Source organism: Nansenia antarctica (assembly GCF_963989245.1).
Source record: "Nansenia antarctica genome assembly, chromosome: 8".
Taxonomy (NCBI): Eukaryota; Metazoa; Chordata; class Actinopteri; order Argentiniformes; family Microstomatidae; genus Nansenia; species Nansenia antarctica.
In genome coordinates, this window is record NC_137678.1 from 52716818 (window position 1) to 52736299 (window position 19482).

The following is a 19482-nucleotide window of genomic DNA, read 5'->3' on the forward strand; positions in this document are numbered from 1 at the left end:
TGTGTGTGTGTGTGTAATACAGAAGAGATGTGGAGAAAGTCCATGAGTTCCATCCAATCTGAGACACGTCATAAGAACAGACACTGATGTTCATTACGACCCACCAGTGGGTTGAGGTCCTCCGACTGCGGCTCCTCCACGTTCTGCAAGTCACGCAAATCACTCATCTCCATCTCCACGAGGAACCACTTATCCTAGAGGAGAAGGAAAAGAGAGAAGGAAAAGAGAGGAGGAGAAGGAGATGGGATCATGAGATGGTGTAAAATCTGTTAGTAGTACAGTGCTCCCTATCTGGAGGAGCAGAAGTGCTAATCAAGTGACTATGTATCCTTCAATGAGTTCAGGGACTCGTTAACTGCAGGAAAAGGAAGACAGATGTTAAATGGTTGTAGAATTCTTCCGCAGCAACAGGTTTCAGGTCTTGCGATAAGATGACATAAGGAGAACTGAGGTCGACATCATTTGGAGAGGACATGTTTTATTTGATGTTACAAAGAATTTATGTTACATTTACATTTTTGGCATTTAGCAGATGGATTTATCCAAAGCGACTTACAAAAAATAAATTTGTCCAAGAAAGTGAATCATCTATCCAGCAGTCATCGCAAGAAAAAGTTATCTATGCCCGGACCAGGGGCCATTGGCAGCCATAACGCTAGAAGAAGGAAGAATTAAGTTGCTATAGTAACCAGTCCAGACCATACTATATACTGAAAAATGTATGCACTCACTGTAATGTAAGTCTCTTTGGATAAAAGCATCAGCTAAATGGCAGATAGTGTTATATATTAGGTGGGTGTACCTTAGCTTTCTTCCTGTCATCATAGGCCCTCTTTAGGAGTCCCTGGTTCTGCCTGACGTCCTCATCCACCCGCTTCATCTGCTGCTTTAAGCGATATATGTGGGTCGCGAAATCGTTCGCTATTTCCCCCCACAGGTGCCTGGCACTTGGGAGGGACGGAGTAAGGGAAGGGGGGGGGATAGAAGAAGAAATGGGGTGGGTAAAAGGGGGAGTCAAGAGGATAGAGAGAGAGAGAAAACGTAAAGCAGAGATTAAAAATGGGGGCTCAGAGAGAACAAGTATGAGGGATCTCTTCAAAACTAATAGATCTGCGAATATGGTATGAGTTACATGCAGTCATGAATGTACACGTACACACACACACACACACACACACCTGATTTCTTCCTCGACGTCACTGCTGAGGTAGGAGGCCCTCTTCTGATCAGAGGGATAGAAGGGGTTGTTCTCCGTCTGATCTCCGAGAATCTGATCTCCGTCCTTCGAGAAGGCATGACTGCAGTTCCTAGGAGGCTGTCCCTGCATCACCTTGCGAGCCTCTGCGCTATTGTGCTATACACGCACACACGCACACACACACACACAATAAGGTTTTTCTTATCTTCCTAAAAGCCAACGTCAGTAACATCACAGAGGATATGGTTTTAAGATGCATTGATTTTAGAATGCAATTGTCACTTCGCTAAAGTAGGGGGACACATTTCACACCTGTGCGTTGGTGTGAGCTAACTTTAGCCTGCGGTTCCTGTAGCAAAATAAAGAGACCCTAGTCATAGTTGCAGTCACTACTGGCCCATGGGTGACTTGGAACAGATTTCCAACATTTAGTTTATTTTTTGTTTAGTTTTTTACATTTAGGGAATTTAGCAGACACCTTTGTCCAAAGCGACTGACAACAATAAAAAAAATACTTTAATCAAATAAAAACTAGTACTCAGTCGAGATAAAACAACAGTAACATATTAAAACATAGGATAAAACCTGACAAATGTACACTAATAACACATAATAGCTGGTTTGCACAGAATTATAATAGTAACCTAACCCTTTAACTGTGGCTGCCAAGCCTGTGGTGCCACGCTCTTACCTTGATCAGCAGGACGGTCTCTATGCTCCTCTGGTCGATGAGGCAGTTGGCCACTACTGGGTCCTCTATCTCCAGGGCCTGCAGTACTGAAGGGTAGTCTGGGTGGTAGACTTCCCTGGACGGATGGATGCATGGAGAGATAACAGACACACACACACACACACACACACACACACACACACGGTTACATGAGTAATTAATATACATGTATATATAAACTTTCTTTCTTTCTGTTAAGCCCATTGTATTGCATCGGTGTATGAAATGTGCGTTACACAAATAAAAGTTGCCACAAACAGGTAAAACAACCTCCTGCTGGTGTCGTGTTGGTTGGGGAAGAACTGGCTGGTGATGATGTTAGGCCTCGTGTCTGCGGGGTAGTATCTGCTCATCAGGCCCTGCAGCACCCTCTCGTCCTTATGGTTGTCACAGGTGAAAGCCAACATCAGGGCCTTCAGACACGCCTCCACTGCCAGGGCCAGCTCTGGGTCCTTCAGACGGAAAAGGTAACCTGGAGGGAGGGAAGGAAGGACAGGAGAGGAAGAGAGAACTTGTTCTTCATCCAAGATGCCATGTGGACCATGTGAATGAGACAGAGAGAGAGAACTATTTGTAGATCTAGCGTAAGACACAGAGGAACGGCAGGGTTCTTCCCAGGACATATGTGACAGCAGCTGGTGAAACCGGGAACAAGTCAGGAACCAATCAAAATGTTCTGACTTTTATTCAGAAAAAGTTAAATAAATGTCAACTTTGTTGAAAATCAATTACACACTCACTAGTCAACTAACACAGCTTGTTTTGTGAGCCTGCTAACAATGTAAAGTAGTGTTATAGTTAACTAGGTAGTAGTGGGGATTACTCACCGAATCCATTGCATTGCAATGTTTTGATTTGACTAGCGAGTGTGTCATTGATTTTCAACAACATTGACATTTATTTAAATTTTTCAGAATAAAAAAGTCTGAACAATTTGATTGGTTGCCGACTTCTTCCCGGTTTCACCAGCTGCTGTCACATAATGTATGAACAAGGTGGCGCTGGATTTCTTTATCAGAACCCGACTTGCGTTTAATTCAAGTCAAAAACTACAGCTAAAAACACTGAATTCATTGAGGAACATCATAACGCTTTCACTTTTGTATTTTACAACGACATAGTGGTGCCACCAAGTTCACAGCGTGGTGCAGCGCCAGTCTTACATTCTTTGGGGAGAATGCCAAATGGTAAAAAAGACTGGTGATGTGAGATGGGGACAGAAAGAGCCAGAGTCAGAGACACACAGAGAGAAGAACACAGAGACACACAGAGAGAAGAACACAGAGACACACACAGCCAAACACACACACAGAGCCACACACACACACAGTCAGCCAAACCCACAGAGCCACACACACACACACAGCCACACACACACACACACACACTCTTAAGCCCAATTTATATTTCTGCATAAAATCTACGCCGTAGCCTGCGTAGGCTCACGCGCACCTCTCCAAAAATGTAATTACGCGGCACACCTACGCAGACCGTAAGAACTGTGATTGGTCCGCTTGGTAGCACATGATTCCGACTCTCTCGGAGGCCTAAATGCGGAAGCCTTAAGAAATGTCATTTACTTTTTCTGTAATTACTTTTTAATAAAGATTTGAAAAATTATGATAACCATCTTATATCTTAGTTTAATGTAATTTCAATGCATTATAGACATTTTCTTTACAACAAGCATAAAAAAAAAATCGCTATTATGCCGCTATTATGCCGAACTATAAATTGGGAGAGCCCTTGCATAGGCTACGGCGTAGCCGCGCGTAAATTCGATGCAGAAGTATAAATTGGGCTTTACCCAGCGGTCCCAGTGGCTTCTTCCTGAACTGGCCCCTCCTGTGGGCATCATTTATGGCAGCCAGTAAGGCGGGCATTTTCTCCCCGAAGCGCCGCAGCCGGTCCGAGCGATGGACCATGGGGTGTCCCGGTAGGTTCCTGACGATGGCATCCGCAGACTGCTTCAGGTTCTGCTCCTCCGTCCTAGGTTGAGACAGACAAACATTCAGCTGTCTCAGTTCCTAACCCTAACCCTGCATTTCTAGTGCCATGCTCTAACGGTACCAATTAAGCCATGCAGCACCATCTGACCATCTCTGATATGTTTGTAGGTAGGTGATTACACAAAGTTAAGTAAAACAATATGAAAATGCACTGCACATCAGGCAAACGCTAGTTGGCGGTATTCAATCCCAGTTATGTCTCTTTGTGAAATTGGAGCCCCCAGCGATATATATTGCGGAGCCTGTTCCCTCAATACTCAGTATACTCACTAACCTGGGCACGAAGTTAGTATACTCTTCTTCCTCTTATGCCATTTAGCTGACGCTTTTGTCCAAAGCGACTTACATTGCAGTGAGTGCATACATTTTTAGGTATATATGTTCCCAGCGGGAATGAAATCCCCAACTAGGGATGTCCCGATCCCACTTTTTCACTACCGATACCGATACCTGGGCTTCAGGTATCTGCGATTCCGATATCAATCCGATATTTGTATTTATTTTTTTACTCCTGAATAATAACAAATACTTCCCCATTATATAGTCCACAACAACAGTTGGCTATTAAAGACTGCCAGCCTTTATTGAAGCAACAAAAACAGTACTCTGCAGTACTCAGTGACCAAGTTAAAACAATTTAGCAGCATTCAGCATTGTAAAAAAATTAATAATTACTGTCTGATTTCTAGTTTTAGTGCCTTCAGGTTTTTATTCTATTTATCTTCTCTTACAAATGGCATGCAATTATAGCACCCTTTTTTAAAGTGTAGCCTGGTGACACCCGCTGGTGAGACCCTAAACCAGTCGTAGAATCGAAGGGGTCAAAAAGTGAAACTTATTGTGTCAACAACATCTGGTTTTCGTTTTTTTTTCATAACAGGCAACTTGAAGTTTTAAAGCAGCCACTCAATATAATATACGATCACGTTTAACGATCACTACATTTGTGAATTGGATTCACTGTTCTCGTTTGCCGTAGGCTACCGGTAAGTGATAATGACTTGTAAACATACTTTCGTTTTAGGACGTGTTCAATTCAATTCAATTCAATTCAATTCAACTTTATTCGCCATGTGCAGTGCACTAGGAACATGACTTGGTATTCTCCATGCTGAACAAGCTACAGTACATACAACAGCAAGACGACAATACAACAATACTCAAGACAATATATACAGTACCAATATGAGTGAACAAATATACTGTACAACTTAGTGCAAGAACATGTAAAGTGCAAGGTGCAATGATCAGGAGTTATTGAGGAGGGCTATGGCTTTGGGGAAGAAAGTAACTGTTCAAGTGGCGTGATGTTTTTGACCTGATGGCCCTGTACCGCTGTCCAGAAGGGAGTAATTCAAACAAGCTGTGAGCTGGATGTGAGGGGTCAGCCTGATCTGGAGCTATGGAGGTCTGTGATGGGAGGCAGGGGGCAGCTGATGATCCGCTCAGCTGTCCGTACGACTCTTTGTAGCTTGGCCTTGGATCGAGCAGACACAGAGTCATACCAGACTGTGATGGAAGATGTTAGGATGCTCTCTATAACGGCCCTGTAGAACTGGACCAGGATGTGACGACTGATGTGAAGTCTCTTCAGCTGACGGAGGGAGAACAAACGCTGCTGGCCTTTTTTAACTAAATGGGTGATGTTGTTATCACATTTTAGTTTGTTGGAGATGGTAGTGCCCAGAAACTTGAATTCATCCATTATTGTGACAGGGGAGTTATTGATGACCAGTGGAGAGTAGAGTTTTTTTTCCAGAAGTCCATAATCACCTCCACTGTCTTGGTGTTGTTGAGTTCCAGGTTATTGGCTGCAGACGAGGACACCAGGCGGCCGACCTCCTTCCGGTAGGCAGTCTCGTCATTATTAGTGATGAGGCCAACCATGGTGGTGGTGTCATCTGCATATTTGATGGTCTTGACAGATGTGTCACCAGAGGTACAGTCGTTGGTGTACAGGGAGTAGAGCAAGGGGGAGAGCACACAGTCCTGAGGAGCACCGGTGTTAACTGTGCGGCGCTGAGACAGGTGAGGGCCCATCCTGACATACTGTCTTCTGTTGGTGAGAAAGTCAGTAATCCACTGACAGATGGAGGGGTGGCTATTCAGCTGGGCCAGTTTATTGTGGAGGAGGTCAGGAATGTTGGTATTGAAGGCTGAACTATAATCCACAAACAGGACTCTGGCGTAGGTGTTTCGATTGTCCAGGTGTTGCCGAATATAGTGGAGCGCAAAAGCAAGGACAGTGTGTTCATCTAATAGACCTATCGTTAAGCCACGCCCCAAAATAGAAATTGTCCAATCATATCACAGCAAAAGTCAAAACAGGCAGAAAACTCGGACAAACAACTTGCAAATATCTGATGGTGAAAAGCTTCTAGACTAAATATTCTTGTCATCTTTAAAAAACATGTCTATTACTTGCTGTGGTAAATCAGAAATGTGCCAACTCCCACCATTGCAAGTCAGTGAATGTCATTCAGTCGCGGTCGGTCAGTCAGTCACTGTCAGTGAGGCGTTGTTTGTTTGTCTGAGTTTTCAAAGGGGGTGTGGCTTAGCGATAGGTCCATTATTGTAGTTATGTGTTTTTAGCGGGTCGATGTTCTCTCAGCATGTTGTGATGTTATAAAAACGCAGTTAGACTTTCGTAGCTATGTATCACTGTTAGCCGCTAGCTGTTAGCAGCGTTTGTTGTTGTGGTTTGATCAGTCACTCTTCTCCTGTCACATTCTCATTCTTGAGGTGCACCAACATTCAAATACTCATGTCGTCTTTAATGCCGTGGATCGGATCGGGACATCCCTACCCCCAACCTAAGCGTTGTTAACACCATGCTCTACCAACTGAGCCACAGAGGACCACGTTGTGAGGTATACTCACAACATGCGGGTTTGCTCCTCCTTGGCGCGGGCCACAGCCAGCTGAAACTGGTCTATCTGCTGTCCCAAGGTGGAGTCCTGGAAGCTGAGAGCGTCCAGCTCCGTCTGTAGCCGCTCCATCCGCTCAGCACGCACCTGGGTCTCCGAAGCCTGGCTGATACTGGGGGTGGGTGACAGGGAGACAGAAAAGAGAAATTGGAGAGATAAATTCCAAGTGGTCACAGAGTCATTCCCCTCCCCTCCCATGCCATGACATTAAATGAAAGAAACTTTGAAAGCAAGAAGAATGATTATAAGAAAATATGTGTGAAAGGTAGGGATGCACCGATACCGATACCAGTACTCATATTCGTAAAACTCGTATTCGTAAAACTACCCCGATACATCCCCCCTGATACCACTTTACGGTGTTATGCCAAATTACTCTCCCGCAGATTCCTGGTACAGCAGGGTAAACATTCACAAAACATAATATATATGAATTAAGATTAATTTGGAAACCATAATACGAAAAATATGATAACATTATTATTATTATTTTTTAAGATATAGCTGTATATTTTTTTTTAAATGTCGGTATGAATACGTGTACCGTTACACCCCTACTGGAAATTAAGATATCTTTCACTAGAGTGTCTGAAATAAATATACATTATTTTGTATGAAGAAAAATAGGAAAACACTTTCTAAACACATTTTCTTACTACAAGCTACTCTGTTACTAGCATAGAAACGGCCACAAAGTTTGAGCATTAACAATGGTATTACGGCACAATAATGGTATTACTGAAGCTGTTTCACATTGTGAAAAAGTACATCAACAGCCTGTTTACTTTATTTCATGAAGTGATTTGAAGGCAATAGACAATAGATTAATTCTGACAATGTCAGACTAGCTTGTCTATTACCAGCTAAAATATTATAGTTATAATTATATATTAATATTTGTTTTCAATGTCATTGTTAGAACTGTAGTGGTATTATTAAGTACTCGGTAACAGTATTTGGTATTGGCAAGTACCCAAAAGTAAGACTTATACTTGTAATCAGTCTGAAAGAAAGTGGTATCAGTTAAAGGAAGAAGAGGTAAAGGAGAACGGGGGGGTGGAAGTGCTACCTCAATTTGAGCTTATCAATTCTCCTGGAGAGCTGATCCTTGTCCTTCTCCAGGTCTCTTAGGTTGGTCTTGGATCTGCGCACACTGGTCTGGGAAAGAGTCACAACAACTAAGACGATCAAGCGAACAAGAGAGGGCCAACTCCTGTGTGTTGATAGAAACCCCCAAAGGTCTTGTTTAATCTATTGTAGTTCTTAAGGTTGTAGTTCAAGGGATTTGTAGTATCGTCATAAGCTACGGATGGATCCTAATGGCTAGTTACAGCTTGGGTTATGGTTACGCATAATACAGTGCTCTCATCTCAACGATCATAGCCCTAGGGGGTATTCCACGTACGTTGATAACTACATCAGCGATTCGTTGAAAAAGCCTGGTTCAAGCTAATCTCGATTGTGATTTAAGACTCAACTCGTTCCAATAATCCAGTTCCGGCTTGTCTCGTCAATGGTAACTCAGTTCTGGTTTGGAAATGCTGGCTTTAGTAGTAATAAGCAGCCCAGAACAGACAATTGACGAAAAGAAGATACTATGACTGGAAAATGACAGCGCAGCACTCTACTTATGGAGCTTTATGAAGAAGAAGATTAAGAAGTAAAAAAGGGCAATATTGCCACAATTAACGAGGCGAGGGAAATGGCTTGGCAAAAAAATTGCTGACAGATTAAAGACGTACGTACTACTAGCCCCTACTAATTGTTTTATTTAAATTTTTTCATAAATGAACATTCACTACTGTGGTTATATTAGCAGCATGCTATGCAGGATCAGATCATCGGGATGGCATTGAGTGACATTGAGTGGTATTAACTGCTGCCGTCAGATCATAGTGTTCTTTTAAGATGGGGGTTCAAATCCCCCTGACATAACTACAATGGTGTTTGAAGCCTTTCTGACTAGTAATGATGTTCTTCTAGCATTGTAGCTGGCCCCTGAATTTGGCATAGATAATTATTTCTTATGATTACTGATGGATAGATGATTCACTTACTTAGACAGATGTATTTATTGTAAATCGATTTGCATGAAGGATTCTGTTAAATGCACCCCCAAATGTTAAATGCCCCCACACATTAAATTAAAGTCAACCACTCTCTCCTGAGGCAAGGATCGAACCAGCAACCTTCTGAATGCTAGCTGCCTTAACCCCTGTGCCAGACACCCCGCTCTGCTATTTTTGATGCAAGCTGATACAGATACCTATCTATTTATACCTTTTTTCTCTATCTATCTATCTATCTATCTATCTATCAAACTATCAATCTATCTAAAAAGGTCGGACATAATGTTTCCAAAAAGTCTCTTGACGGAACTGTCTTTCGGGATTTTGTTTCCGCCTGTAACACATTTTTAACACACATCAGGTTAGTTCTGAGGCATAAATTGCCATGGTAACTCAATAGCAATTTCTTTCAGCCACATTCAGGGAACGGAACTCAGAGTGAAATTATCGCAAATTATCAAAACAAGCCTGGATTTTCCTTTATCAGCGTTCATGGAATACCCCCCTGGTCATCTCAGCTATCATAGCCCTTGTGGTCGTTCTGTGCTCTGGTCTTGTTACGGCAGTTGTTGTTTCTGTGTTGTTGTTGTTGTTGTTGTTGTTGTTGTTGTTGTGGTTGTTGTTGCTCTGTGCTGTTGTTGTTGTGGTTGCTCTATGTGGTTGTTGTTGTTGCTCTGTGTTGTTGTTGTTTTGGTTGTTGTTGTTGTTGTGGTTGCTCTATGTTGTGGTTGTTGTTGTTTAAAGCTCACCCCAGCGATGTTGGAGAGCTTTCTGCTCTTCTGGCCCTCCTTCCCCAGCTCAGTCAGCTGGGGCTGCATCTCCTGCACCCTCACAGTGTTGGACTCCAGCTGGTCGTTGATCTCCTGGAGCTTCCTCTCCGCCTCCACCACCTTGGCCTGGACAGGAATTGAGGTGAACAAGAGCACCAGCGATTACAATCAGTGGAGGGAAAAATGGCAACGAGAAAACATAAACCAACAGGGCAACCCATCACTTTTGGTCTAAATAATGGAAAATACTACCAATAACTGTAGGTTTTGAATATTGAACTGGAAGGTTAATCAAAATGCCAGACCAAGTTGAAATGTAGGACCACAGGTTTGGAGCCATAACTCGTCTTAGGGTTTTGGCCTGTAAATAAGAGGTCGACCTTACCTTCCATTCGTCCACTTTTTGATCGTATTTGGCAGTGGACTTCTCCTCTGATTCAAGCCTGTCCTTCAGGAGCGTCACCTCCTTCTCCATCTCTGTCACCTGGCACAGAGGGACACAAGTGCAGGGCTTAAAGTGGGAAAAAAATCCTGTGCCTGAAACTTTTTCTTGGGGAGGGGGGTCACAAACTGATTAAATCACTTAAGGCCAAACTGATTGCATCACTTATTAAGCCACTATCACTAAAACAATAGATCAATAGATCTCCATCAAGTAGAATACTGATGACTAGTGACCAGTCATGCATGAGGGCTGACGAGTTGGCGATGTTTACTTTCCTGCTGGCTAGGTGTTGTGTTGTTACTTTGGCCAGATCATCATCAAAAAATCGAACAAGGACATTGAGGATTTTGTCCATGTTAAGATTAGTAGCTTCGTCGATATTCATTGAAAACGTTGCTTTTTTAAGCTTTTCACACAGCCGTTTTTTAAATTCCGGGGCAAGGCCATGTGTGTTTAAATAGCTGGCGTGCTTATTGGAAACGGACAGCTTTGTCAGTGCATTTTTGTCTTCTGATAGCTTCTTGCACAAATCGACGAGTGGCTGAGCCATTGTGAAAGACAGATCATGTTCAGCTATAAACGCGCAAACTCAGATCTTTTGCTCGCAAACACGGTCGGTCATTGAAGATGAAGTGGTACCTGTCGCCGTCGCTCCCGGCAAGGTTGTTGTATGAGCAAGCGCTCGAACCGAAGCTTGGTGACCGGGATCTGAGGCATGTCGAGCAATAACCTTCTTCCCACTACTATACTATATACTATACTATGTATATATACTATAGTATATACTATACTCCCGTAGACGAGTTTCTTTGAGCACGGCGTACAGAAAAAAGCACCCGGCTCCCTCAGTTTGAGGCACCACGTCCATAAGGCTTCCCCTCACTACTCTCCTCTATCCATGCCCAGCGCCATTTATTCCTTACTCCTCGTTCTAGTATAGCTGTGTCTTCGCCATGTTTAAGAAACTTGGCTTCCATTTGAATAGACTCTTACTAAAGTTAGCGAGATAGCGGGCTGCTAAAAGCGAACGTCTCTACAAGCTAACATTACACTCATTAAAACTTCTTAAGGCCCGCCCCACTACTCTGCCTCCGATTGGCTAGAAGTCGTTGGTTGGCTTGAGCAATGTGATACCATTGGTAGGCGGAACTGTCTCTTTGCTGAAGATGACTCTTTAAATTACGATGTAAACAAATAGCATGTTTTTTTGTTTTTTTTAATTGCTAAAAATTCCCCCGCGCCGGAAATCCGGCACCGTGCCGGAGAACTTTAAGCCCTGCAAGTGGTGTCAGTAAGAAATCACTGAACACTAGGACAGCCGTGCCTTTTTTACCTACTATAAGAACCGCCTCTGGGGTCAAATGACCATAGTCTTTACAACGGGAAGCTGCTATTTACATACAACGACCCCTAGTTGGCCGGCTTGTAAATTAGCCTGCCTCCTACACAAACATTGTTTTATCGAGTGCAAAGATATAACATTTATTTTACTCACCCACCCATGGCTGTTCTATTGTTAAGTAGGAACTGGACACTCATATTTTGCATAGTGTACTACTAGATTTCTCTCTCTCTCTGGCAAATCGTCTCGGTACCAGAAAATAAAATGTTATTCTTAGTATTGTTAGTATCATAGGGATGTAGTTGCTTATTAGCCAGTCTAACACCATCTGAAATTGTGGGACTAGAGTTTAAGTTGTTCAGTTATCTCTATATTTCTATTGAAGGTCTATGATCTCACCAGAGCCCAGGCCATTTGGTTCATCAGCTCGTTCAGTTTAGGGTAAAAGTCTTCCAGCGACGGCAGGCTTTTGCACCTATCCTGTTTTTCCAAACACGTCTTTCTGAGGTCGTCCAAGTTCTGAAGCACAGGAGCACACAGACAACACGGAATGTCAACACAGTTAATAGCTCTCAGGCACAAATGTGTTTTTGTTAAGAAACATTGATTTGATCAGGACCAATAGGTGGCTTAGATTCAAAGCTGATTTTTGATGAATAGATGTACGAGAGAGAAAGGATTGGTGACTGTGTGAGATGCGGAAAGACATAAGCGTACACACACACACACACACACACACACACACACACACACACACAGTCGATCATAAATCAAGTCAAGACAATGCCTACCTCCTCTTTTTTTGCTATTGTGGTCAAGATGACATCCTTAGTCATCATGATGTAGTTCAGATTCTCCTTCATCTGTTCCAGCTGTGTGACTTTCATAAAGAACTAGGGACAAAAACACAATCAGATCACCAAGAGTGGGACTCTAACTAGAGATCCACACGCTTAAGTTGGATCATCACGCATACTTCCCATTGACATCAATGCAAGATTTACACAAATCAAGTCACCACAGGAAGGGTTAACTTAAATTACTGTGACCTGTACTGTATTTGCACTGAACTGTTCTACTGCTGTAATTCCCCATTGTATGCGGAAGCATGCTGAATGGAAGGGTTGTGTGCAAAACACATGTCCTTGAGATGCGCAGTGTCCTTATTTGGAGATTGTTCAAGAGTGTTGATGTTACCCCTCAGCCTAATATCATAACTGCTGACATCATAACTGCTGATATGAAGAGTCTTGTAGCTTCAGCATCTTGGGGATCATCTGACCCGTTTTGTATATCCTGTTGTAACATTAATAGTGTACATGCTAAACTAATTGTATAAGGGGGCATGCCACTGATGCTCATGGGGACACTTGGGGCGTGCTTACCTAGTGTGACTTAACTGTGCTCCCTGCTGCAGCATTAAAATAAAGCTTTTAGAAGTTTGCAGTCATTTGTCAGTACTCTCTTTGTTGATAAGAAATAGATTCCCACACCAGATTCCACCCTAACTATGTAACGGCAGTTTTCTATTGCTAAAGGAAAATCCAGGCTTATTTTGGTACATCTCGCAAGATTTCTTTTTAAATCCAGGCTTATTTTGAAAAGCTTGCAAGACTCAAAAATAAGCCTGGATTTTCCTTTAGTGACGTTGATGGAATACGCCTCTGTTCTTATTTCAAACTCTTGAAATCCAGTGGTAAAAAACCTAGGAAGTCTTCTACCCGTAACAAAACATTTGCATTTCACACTGCTATAACATTTGCATTGGACATCTTAACATGTCAGTGGTATTACTATTACTGAGGGCTTTGGGTCATACCTTGTACTTTTCCCCTTCACATTTGGAAAGCAGAAAATGCTTGCTCATCCCTTGAGGTAAGATAGTTATAGGATTGTCCACCTTATGGGAAAAGAAAAAGAACAACAACAAAAATATTTGTAACGTGTAAAATAAATACTCATCGATTCCAGTGTCAGTGATACAGCGTCATCAAATAATTTCAACACATTATAATAGGAAGGTAGCAGGTGATGAGCAAGTCATACAGTACCTGGATGTTGAAGGTATGCAGAATGTTCATGAGCTCCTCCTTTTTCGTGGAGACCACCTGACCTGCAAGTCAGAACCCAGTGTAAAAGTTACATCTGATTTTCAGTAAATGAACGTGTGGAATGCATTACTATCCCAAATGAATGGTTATATTTTTTCTGAGTGGGGCAATCGCACTCTGATATGTCATTTTTATTGGATAGAGATAGTGAAGATACACAGGAAAGTAAGGAGAGGGTATGCCAGCAGGGCACAGGCCGGATTCAAACCCATGCCGACATGGACATAATGTGTGCACTGTAGGCCGTGGTGCTAGACCACTGGACCACCCCGGGCCACACTATCCCAAATTAACCCTGTGCTACTCACAAGCTTGGTGCATTGATTTAAAGGAAAGATTCACACTGAAGTTACAAGCATATATCCAGTGACTTCAAATGCGTGCTTGAATGAAAGATGCACAGACTGAAGAGGTGTATCCCTACATTTTTGGGACATTTACCACTTTTGTTCTTGATTTTGTAAGTCCTCAGACCCTTGCGGGTTATCTTGAGGTCCACAATGATGGCCGAGCCAAACAACTCGGGTTTGTGGGCGTCTTTCCCCCTGTTCCGCAGTGTGATGGAAACACCGGCAGAGCTGGAAAAAGAGAAGATGACAAAACAGGGTAAGCTTTTTTTTTTTTTTTTTTCACAATTAAGATGCCCTATTTCAAGGACACTATGTAAAAAAGGTGTTGTTATTTTGTGACATCAAGCCTTTTTTGGTGGTTACAAATTGACGGCGACCCTAAATGCCAGACCTATTAGGACTAATAGAGCTTCTGATGCTGACTAAGGCATTTTCAATATGATCGTGCATTATAAACATGGCACCCCAAAGAGGCACGCTTTTCTTAGCAAGTGTGATGGTGTGGATATGATGTTACGCAACACCATTGCAGCTCAGGTGACCTACTGTATGACTGAAAACACCCAAGGCAGTGATTCAACTCGGACAGTTGCCAGTTATGGGTGAATGTTTAAAAGGATAGTTCATCTACATGACATCATGATACATTAGTTTCCTTATCATGGACAGGCTTAATAGAAGGTTTTAAATGATATGCTGAAACGCAGAAAGTTTGGAAGTATTTTCACCAAACTGATGAATTCCATGTGCAATGCAAATTAAGTGATATCAAGCTCTTCTATCAGTGCACGCTCCCATGAGAAATCATATGCTCTTCAAGCACAAAGAAACACTCCCAGTGGGGGACAAGCAGCAGCAATGTCGCATCAGATATTTTGCCAATTCAAAGCACCGCTGTGACGCCCACCAGAACCGAACAGGCAAAAGCTCAATGCCTCAATGATAAGCCAAGATATATTGCCTCTCAGCTTCGTGGAGGAAGAAGGCTTCAGAGATTAGCCAGCCCCTCTGATAGGGCTTTCACACCGGCAAGGAACCGTTCCCGTTTGCGTTCTGAAACCTCCGAACCTTGGTGCTGTCTGGCGAACCAGCCTGCGTTCATACCAGTGTGACCAGAACTATCCGCGTCATCAACGATGGGTGATGAAGGGGCGGGATAAACAAAAATGTCACAACTAGATGGCAGCTACTTCACGGAAAATGAGGATAATATCTTCCACTACACTACAGTATCTGAAATAAACACTATTTTCTATGAAACAAAACAAGACACTTTCTCCATACGTTCTCTTACTAACCTGCTCCATTACTGGAATAGAAATGGCTTACGAAATGTGCGTTCGCGCGTGTGCGAATGAGGAAACTTTTTATAATTCTTTTGATCACTAATGATTAGATTAAATTACATTTTGTCTCCTTCCTTCTTGCTGGTCTTTGCAGCCTAGAATATGACATACCCACTGACGACGTGACTGTTCTACGTTTTGGTTCCCGCTTGAGAACCACTATTTTCTGGTTCCCGCTGCGAACCAACTTTTCAGGCCCCCGAACCAATTTATTTTTGGTCGGAACACACCTGCCGGTTCCAGACGTGGTTCGCGAACGCGATTCCTTGGCGGTGTGAAAGCCCTATTAGTGCTTCTGAGAGATTTAGGGTTAGTACTGATTTAGTACTGATGACCGGGTGAGAAAGTTACCTTTCTCCTTCTTTCACAAAACATTTCAGGGAGGATGCTGTGTTTGTGGTCTGTGCTTTTCCACCCAGGGCAACTATAAGGGCAGTGAGAATGGCACTCTTTCCACCTGTCAGTTTAAAAACAATATATTAAAAACAAATGGAAGTGTGCAACACAGAGGACACACAACGCAAGCAATCAAACCAATCAGTGTGGGATTACAAGAAAGTAATACAAACACAGAAACATGCAATACAATAGTAGGTGGAGAGAAAATACGAAAAGCGTCTTGTTGTGACATTCAGGATGGACAACAATGCCGTCATGGGAGCAAATGATAAACTCACTCCCGTTGTTGCCAACAACAAAATTGATATTGGGTCCGAAGGTGAAAGGTCCCAGCAGAGAGTGACACATGAAGTTCTTCAGGGTGATGCTCTCGATAATACCCACATCTCCAGATGACTTATAACAAAACAGAGAGAAGAATAGTAAAAACTGCTTATTGCTCAACATGTAGGCTAACATATGAACTCCAGGTGATTATTTTACTCTACTCATTGTATCTGACATAAAGCCAGTACCCCTTAAAACGAATAGTTTTTTAGCATTAATTAAATAAACAATAGTTTATGTCAGTAATGTATAAGTACAATCTGAGAAGCGAGAGTGCTCCTCATGGTGGAAAACATAACGTCACTGCCACCTACCTGCAGGGATGTAGATGGCCATGGTAGGCTGAGATCCACTGTGCCACTGGCATCCTCAGATTCAGGCTCCGCAGTCCGGGGGTTTTCAAGAGTGCTCTTCTTCTTCGACATCCTGCCCCTGGCCAGGTCTGTAACATTATGTTAGCTTCAAAATAGAGCATGGGTACTGTGCCATGGGTGCTGTGCTGGCAGGAAAACGAAAATGAAAGCAATGGAACTGACGCAATAATAGTAGTAAGTAGTATAGTATCAAGTTTTTGAAGTTAGTATGCATTTAACCAGATATAAAACTAACTGTAAGTGAACCAAAACCGTATAACAATTCTAATTATAATAATAATAATAATAATAATAATAGCTAGATTTTATTTAAAAGCGCCTCTCTCAAACTCAAGGACACTGTACAGGTGACAGAGAGAAGCAGGACAAAGACAACAAAAACATCAAAAACAATCCTCAACAAACAAACAAAAAGAACAGAACAGAACAAAGATACGAGCAAGCTGGTAGACCTTCCTCAGAGAAGACAGCACACTAGCTATTGAAACCAGCTCAGTTAGTTATAGCTAGCTACACTAGCTAGTTGGCGCAGTTCATCCTAATGGTGGGAAAAAAACACGGAATCAGAAAATGAAAACACTCGTTGGGGTTTGGCTAATATCGTTAGACAAGCTTGTCCACAACCCAAAAAACTTCTCTCACCAACGTTAATCGAAGTTTCGGGATATATTTCATCGACACAATGCCTTTGACAACATGACACTTGTTGAAAGTTCAACATGAACCATTTGTGAAGTTTTGAACCATTGCAGCTTGTTGCTATATTGCTGAAATAGCTGGCTAGCATATAACGTATCATAAGCATATAATAAGATGAGTTTGAGTGGGTACTTGGTGGTCACACAAAATATTGACACTTTGGGCACAATTTAGACATGTTCACTATGGGGTGTACTCACTTTTGTTGCCAGCTGTTTAGACATTAACAGCTGTGTACTGAGTAATTTTCAATGGACAATACATCTATACTGTTATTCAAGCAGCACACTGACTACTGCTTGATTTTATTATTTATTAAAATGTATCTGGGTTAAAGGACAGCACGACGTATAGACGCAATTTAAACCACCACTTCTGCTAGGATAACTATGCTAACTGGGACGTATTCTGACAGTTTAGAGGGGTTTAATAACGTTACACGAGCTAGTAATTTAGCTTGAGTTGCTACTTACCTCAGACTTTGGCTGTTAGGCAATTCGAAGGTCGTTCGATATGTTAGTCACAAAATAAAGCAAACTAAAATGTCAATTTATCGACAAGAACAAGTAGAAAACGTTTAAATAATTTCCCGCACATATAATTGTCGGAAGGGAGAGCTTGGTAGTTCCTAATGGCAACAGTGTCTTGAATTCTCTGACGCAGACTTCTGTTATTCCCGCCAGAAATCCTCGCGTGGCTGTATAAACAGAACAGACCACACTGGTAGCTACCATTTCTAAAAGGGGGGTTGGAATAATTAGTTAATTCATAAATCAATCAAAAAATACTACTTTCTTAATTTGGGGGGGGGGGGGGGGGGTTATAATATATGTGTATGCAAGACATATATTAGTGTTCTTTGTTCTTTGTATCAAGTTTTAACCCATTCAACCTGTCTGTCAAATTAAAGAAGTGCACTCAACTCAATTCACTTGGGCTAGCCCATAATGAAGCTCACATCTTGTGGCCGCACGAAGTATTACACCGTGTCAAAAACCCTGTCTCAAACAGGCTACTTTGCTAGTTTAGCTAGCTAACTAATGTGTTATTAACTATAAATAATAATAATGCATTTTATTTGTATTGCACTTTTCATTCAAAAGAATCTCAGAGTGCTACAGAGTAAAACAAAAAAAAACATAATAAGTTAAAAACAGTAAAAAAACACAAAATAAATCACAAGAATGAACACAGTTCAACAGTCAAAGGCCTGTCTTAAAAGAGTCCAGGCTCTGTACTGCCCATAGCTGGCTAGGAAGGCTGTTCCACAGGCTCTGTACTGCCCTTAGCTGGCTAGGACGACTACCCCTCCCTGCAGGGCATGGGCTGGTTCATGCCCGAGGTCGGCTCCATGCACGTGCAGTGTGGCGCGTAAGTACAGTAACAGCCTATATTCTAGACACAACAAACCGTATAAACACACACACACCCAATCGCTCACATACATTGCACACATCAGAGTGCACATTGACTCAGTGTTGTGTTCATGTTATTAGTGTTAGTGCTCGGTGTTGTGCTCAAGGGTTAGTAGGAGAGAGCTGCATGTGCCCTTGAGCAAGGCACTTAACCCCTAATTGCTCCAGTGGCGCCGACTATGACTGACTGACGCTGTTTCTAGAGCCAAAAAATGCCACATTCCCAACAATTGATTGACAAGTTGATTGTATGGCAAATTTTAAAAAAGCAATATTATTATTTAACATTATATTAATCCTAGTGTTCATGTCTAACCCCTCGATGTCTCCCCCCCCCCCCCAGCTTTGTGTGCTACCAGTACCCCGGCTACAGGGGTCAGCAGTACATCATGGAGTGTGAGAGGCACAGTGGAGACTACCAGCACTGGAGGAACTGGGGCTCTCACTGCCTGACCCCCCAGATCCAGTCTATCCGCCGCATCCAGCACTAAGAGGCGACCCAGCCCACAGACAGCAACCCCCCCAGCCCAGACTCCCCCCCCTACCTTCCCACTCCCTCTCCCCTCCCCCATTCCCATCCCTCACCTGCCCCTGACCAGAGCAAGCAGTCGCCCCAAACCGACCTTGTAGCACTACTACTGACATACACACAGCCGCTCCGGAAGTACGATAAGAGACAATACGGCACTGTTTAACGCACAGGAACAACACATATACTGACTTGACCACAAGACTGACACTCACAGACCTACCTTTACTGATATAACACACACACAGTGTCTTTTTATCAGGTTAGAGTACCACCCCCCACACACAGACACACACACACACCCGCGGTGTATCACCTGGAACTCAAGACCTGTTCGGTTCACCTGGGCTGGGTAGGGAGCACGGTCACACACCCTGGCCTGCTGGAGCCCCTCAGAGGACAGAGACGGCAGCTTCCCCCCGCCTGGCCGCCGGCCCCCTCA

The 19482-nt window shown here is 42.8% G+C and overlaps 1 protein-coding gene across 1 annotated transcript; it reads right to left on the reverse strand.

Moving 5' to 3' along the window:
• Window positions 1-68: 68 nt before the first annotated feature.
• Window positions 69-16448, reverse strand: LOC308164401 (structural maintenance of chromosomes protein 6-like; the record flags this gene model as incomplete). The annotated part of the gene is made up of 18 exons (XM_080538502.1): window positions 69-194; window positions 803-947; window positions 1179-1351; window positions 1890-2004; window positions 2199-2400; window positions 3736-3917; window positions 6818-6976; window positions 7934-8022; window positions 9683-9829; window positions 10089-10187; window positions 11890-12009; window positions 12282-12383; window positions 13310-13390; window positions 13542-13603; window positions 14043-14179; window positions 15649-15754; window positions 15975-16092; window positions 16338-16448. 18 exons carry the CDS (start codon window positions 16446-16448, stop codon window positions 69-71), a joined length of 2274 nt encoding a protein of 757 aa, XP_080394628.1.
• Window positions 16449-19482: the final 3034 nt, after the last annotated feature.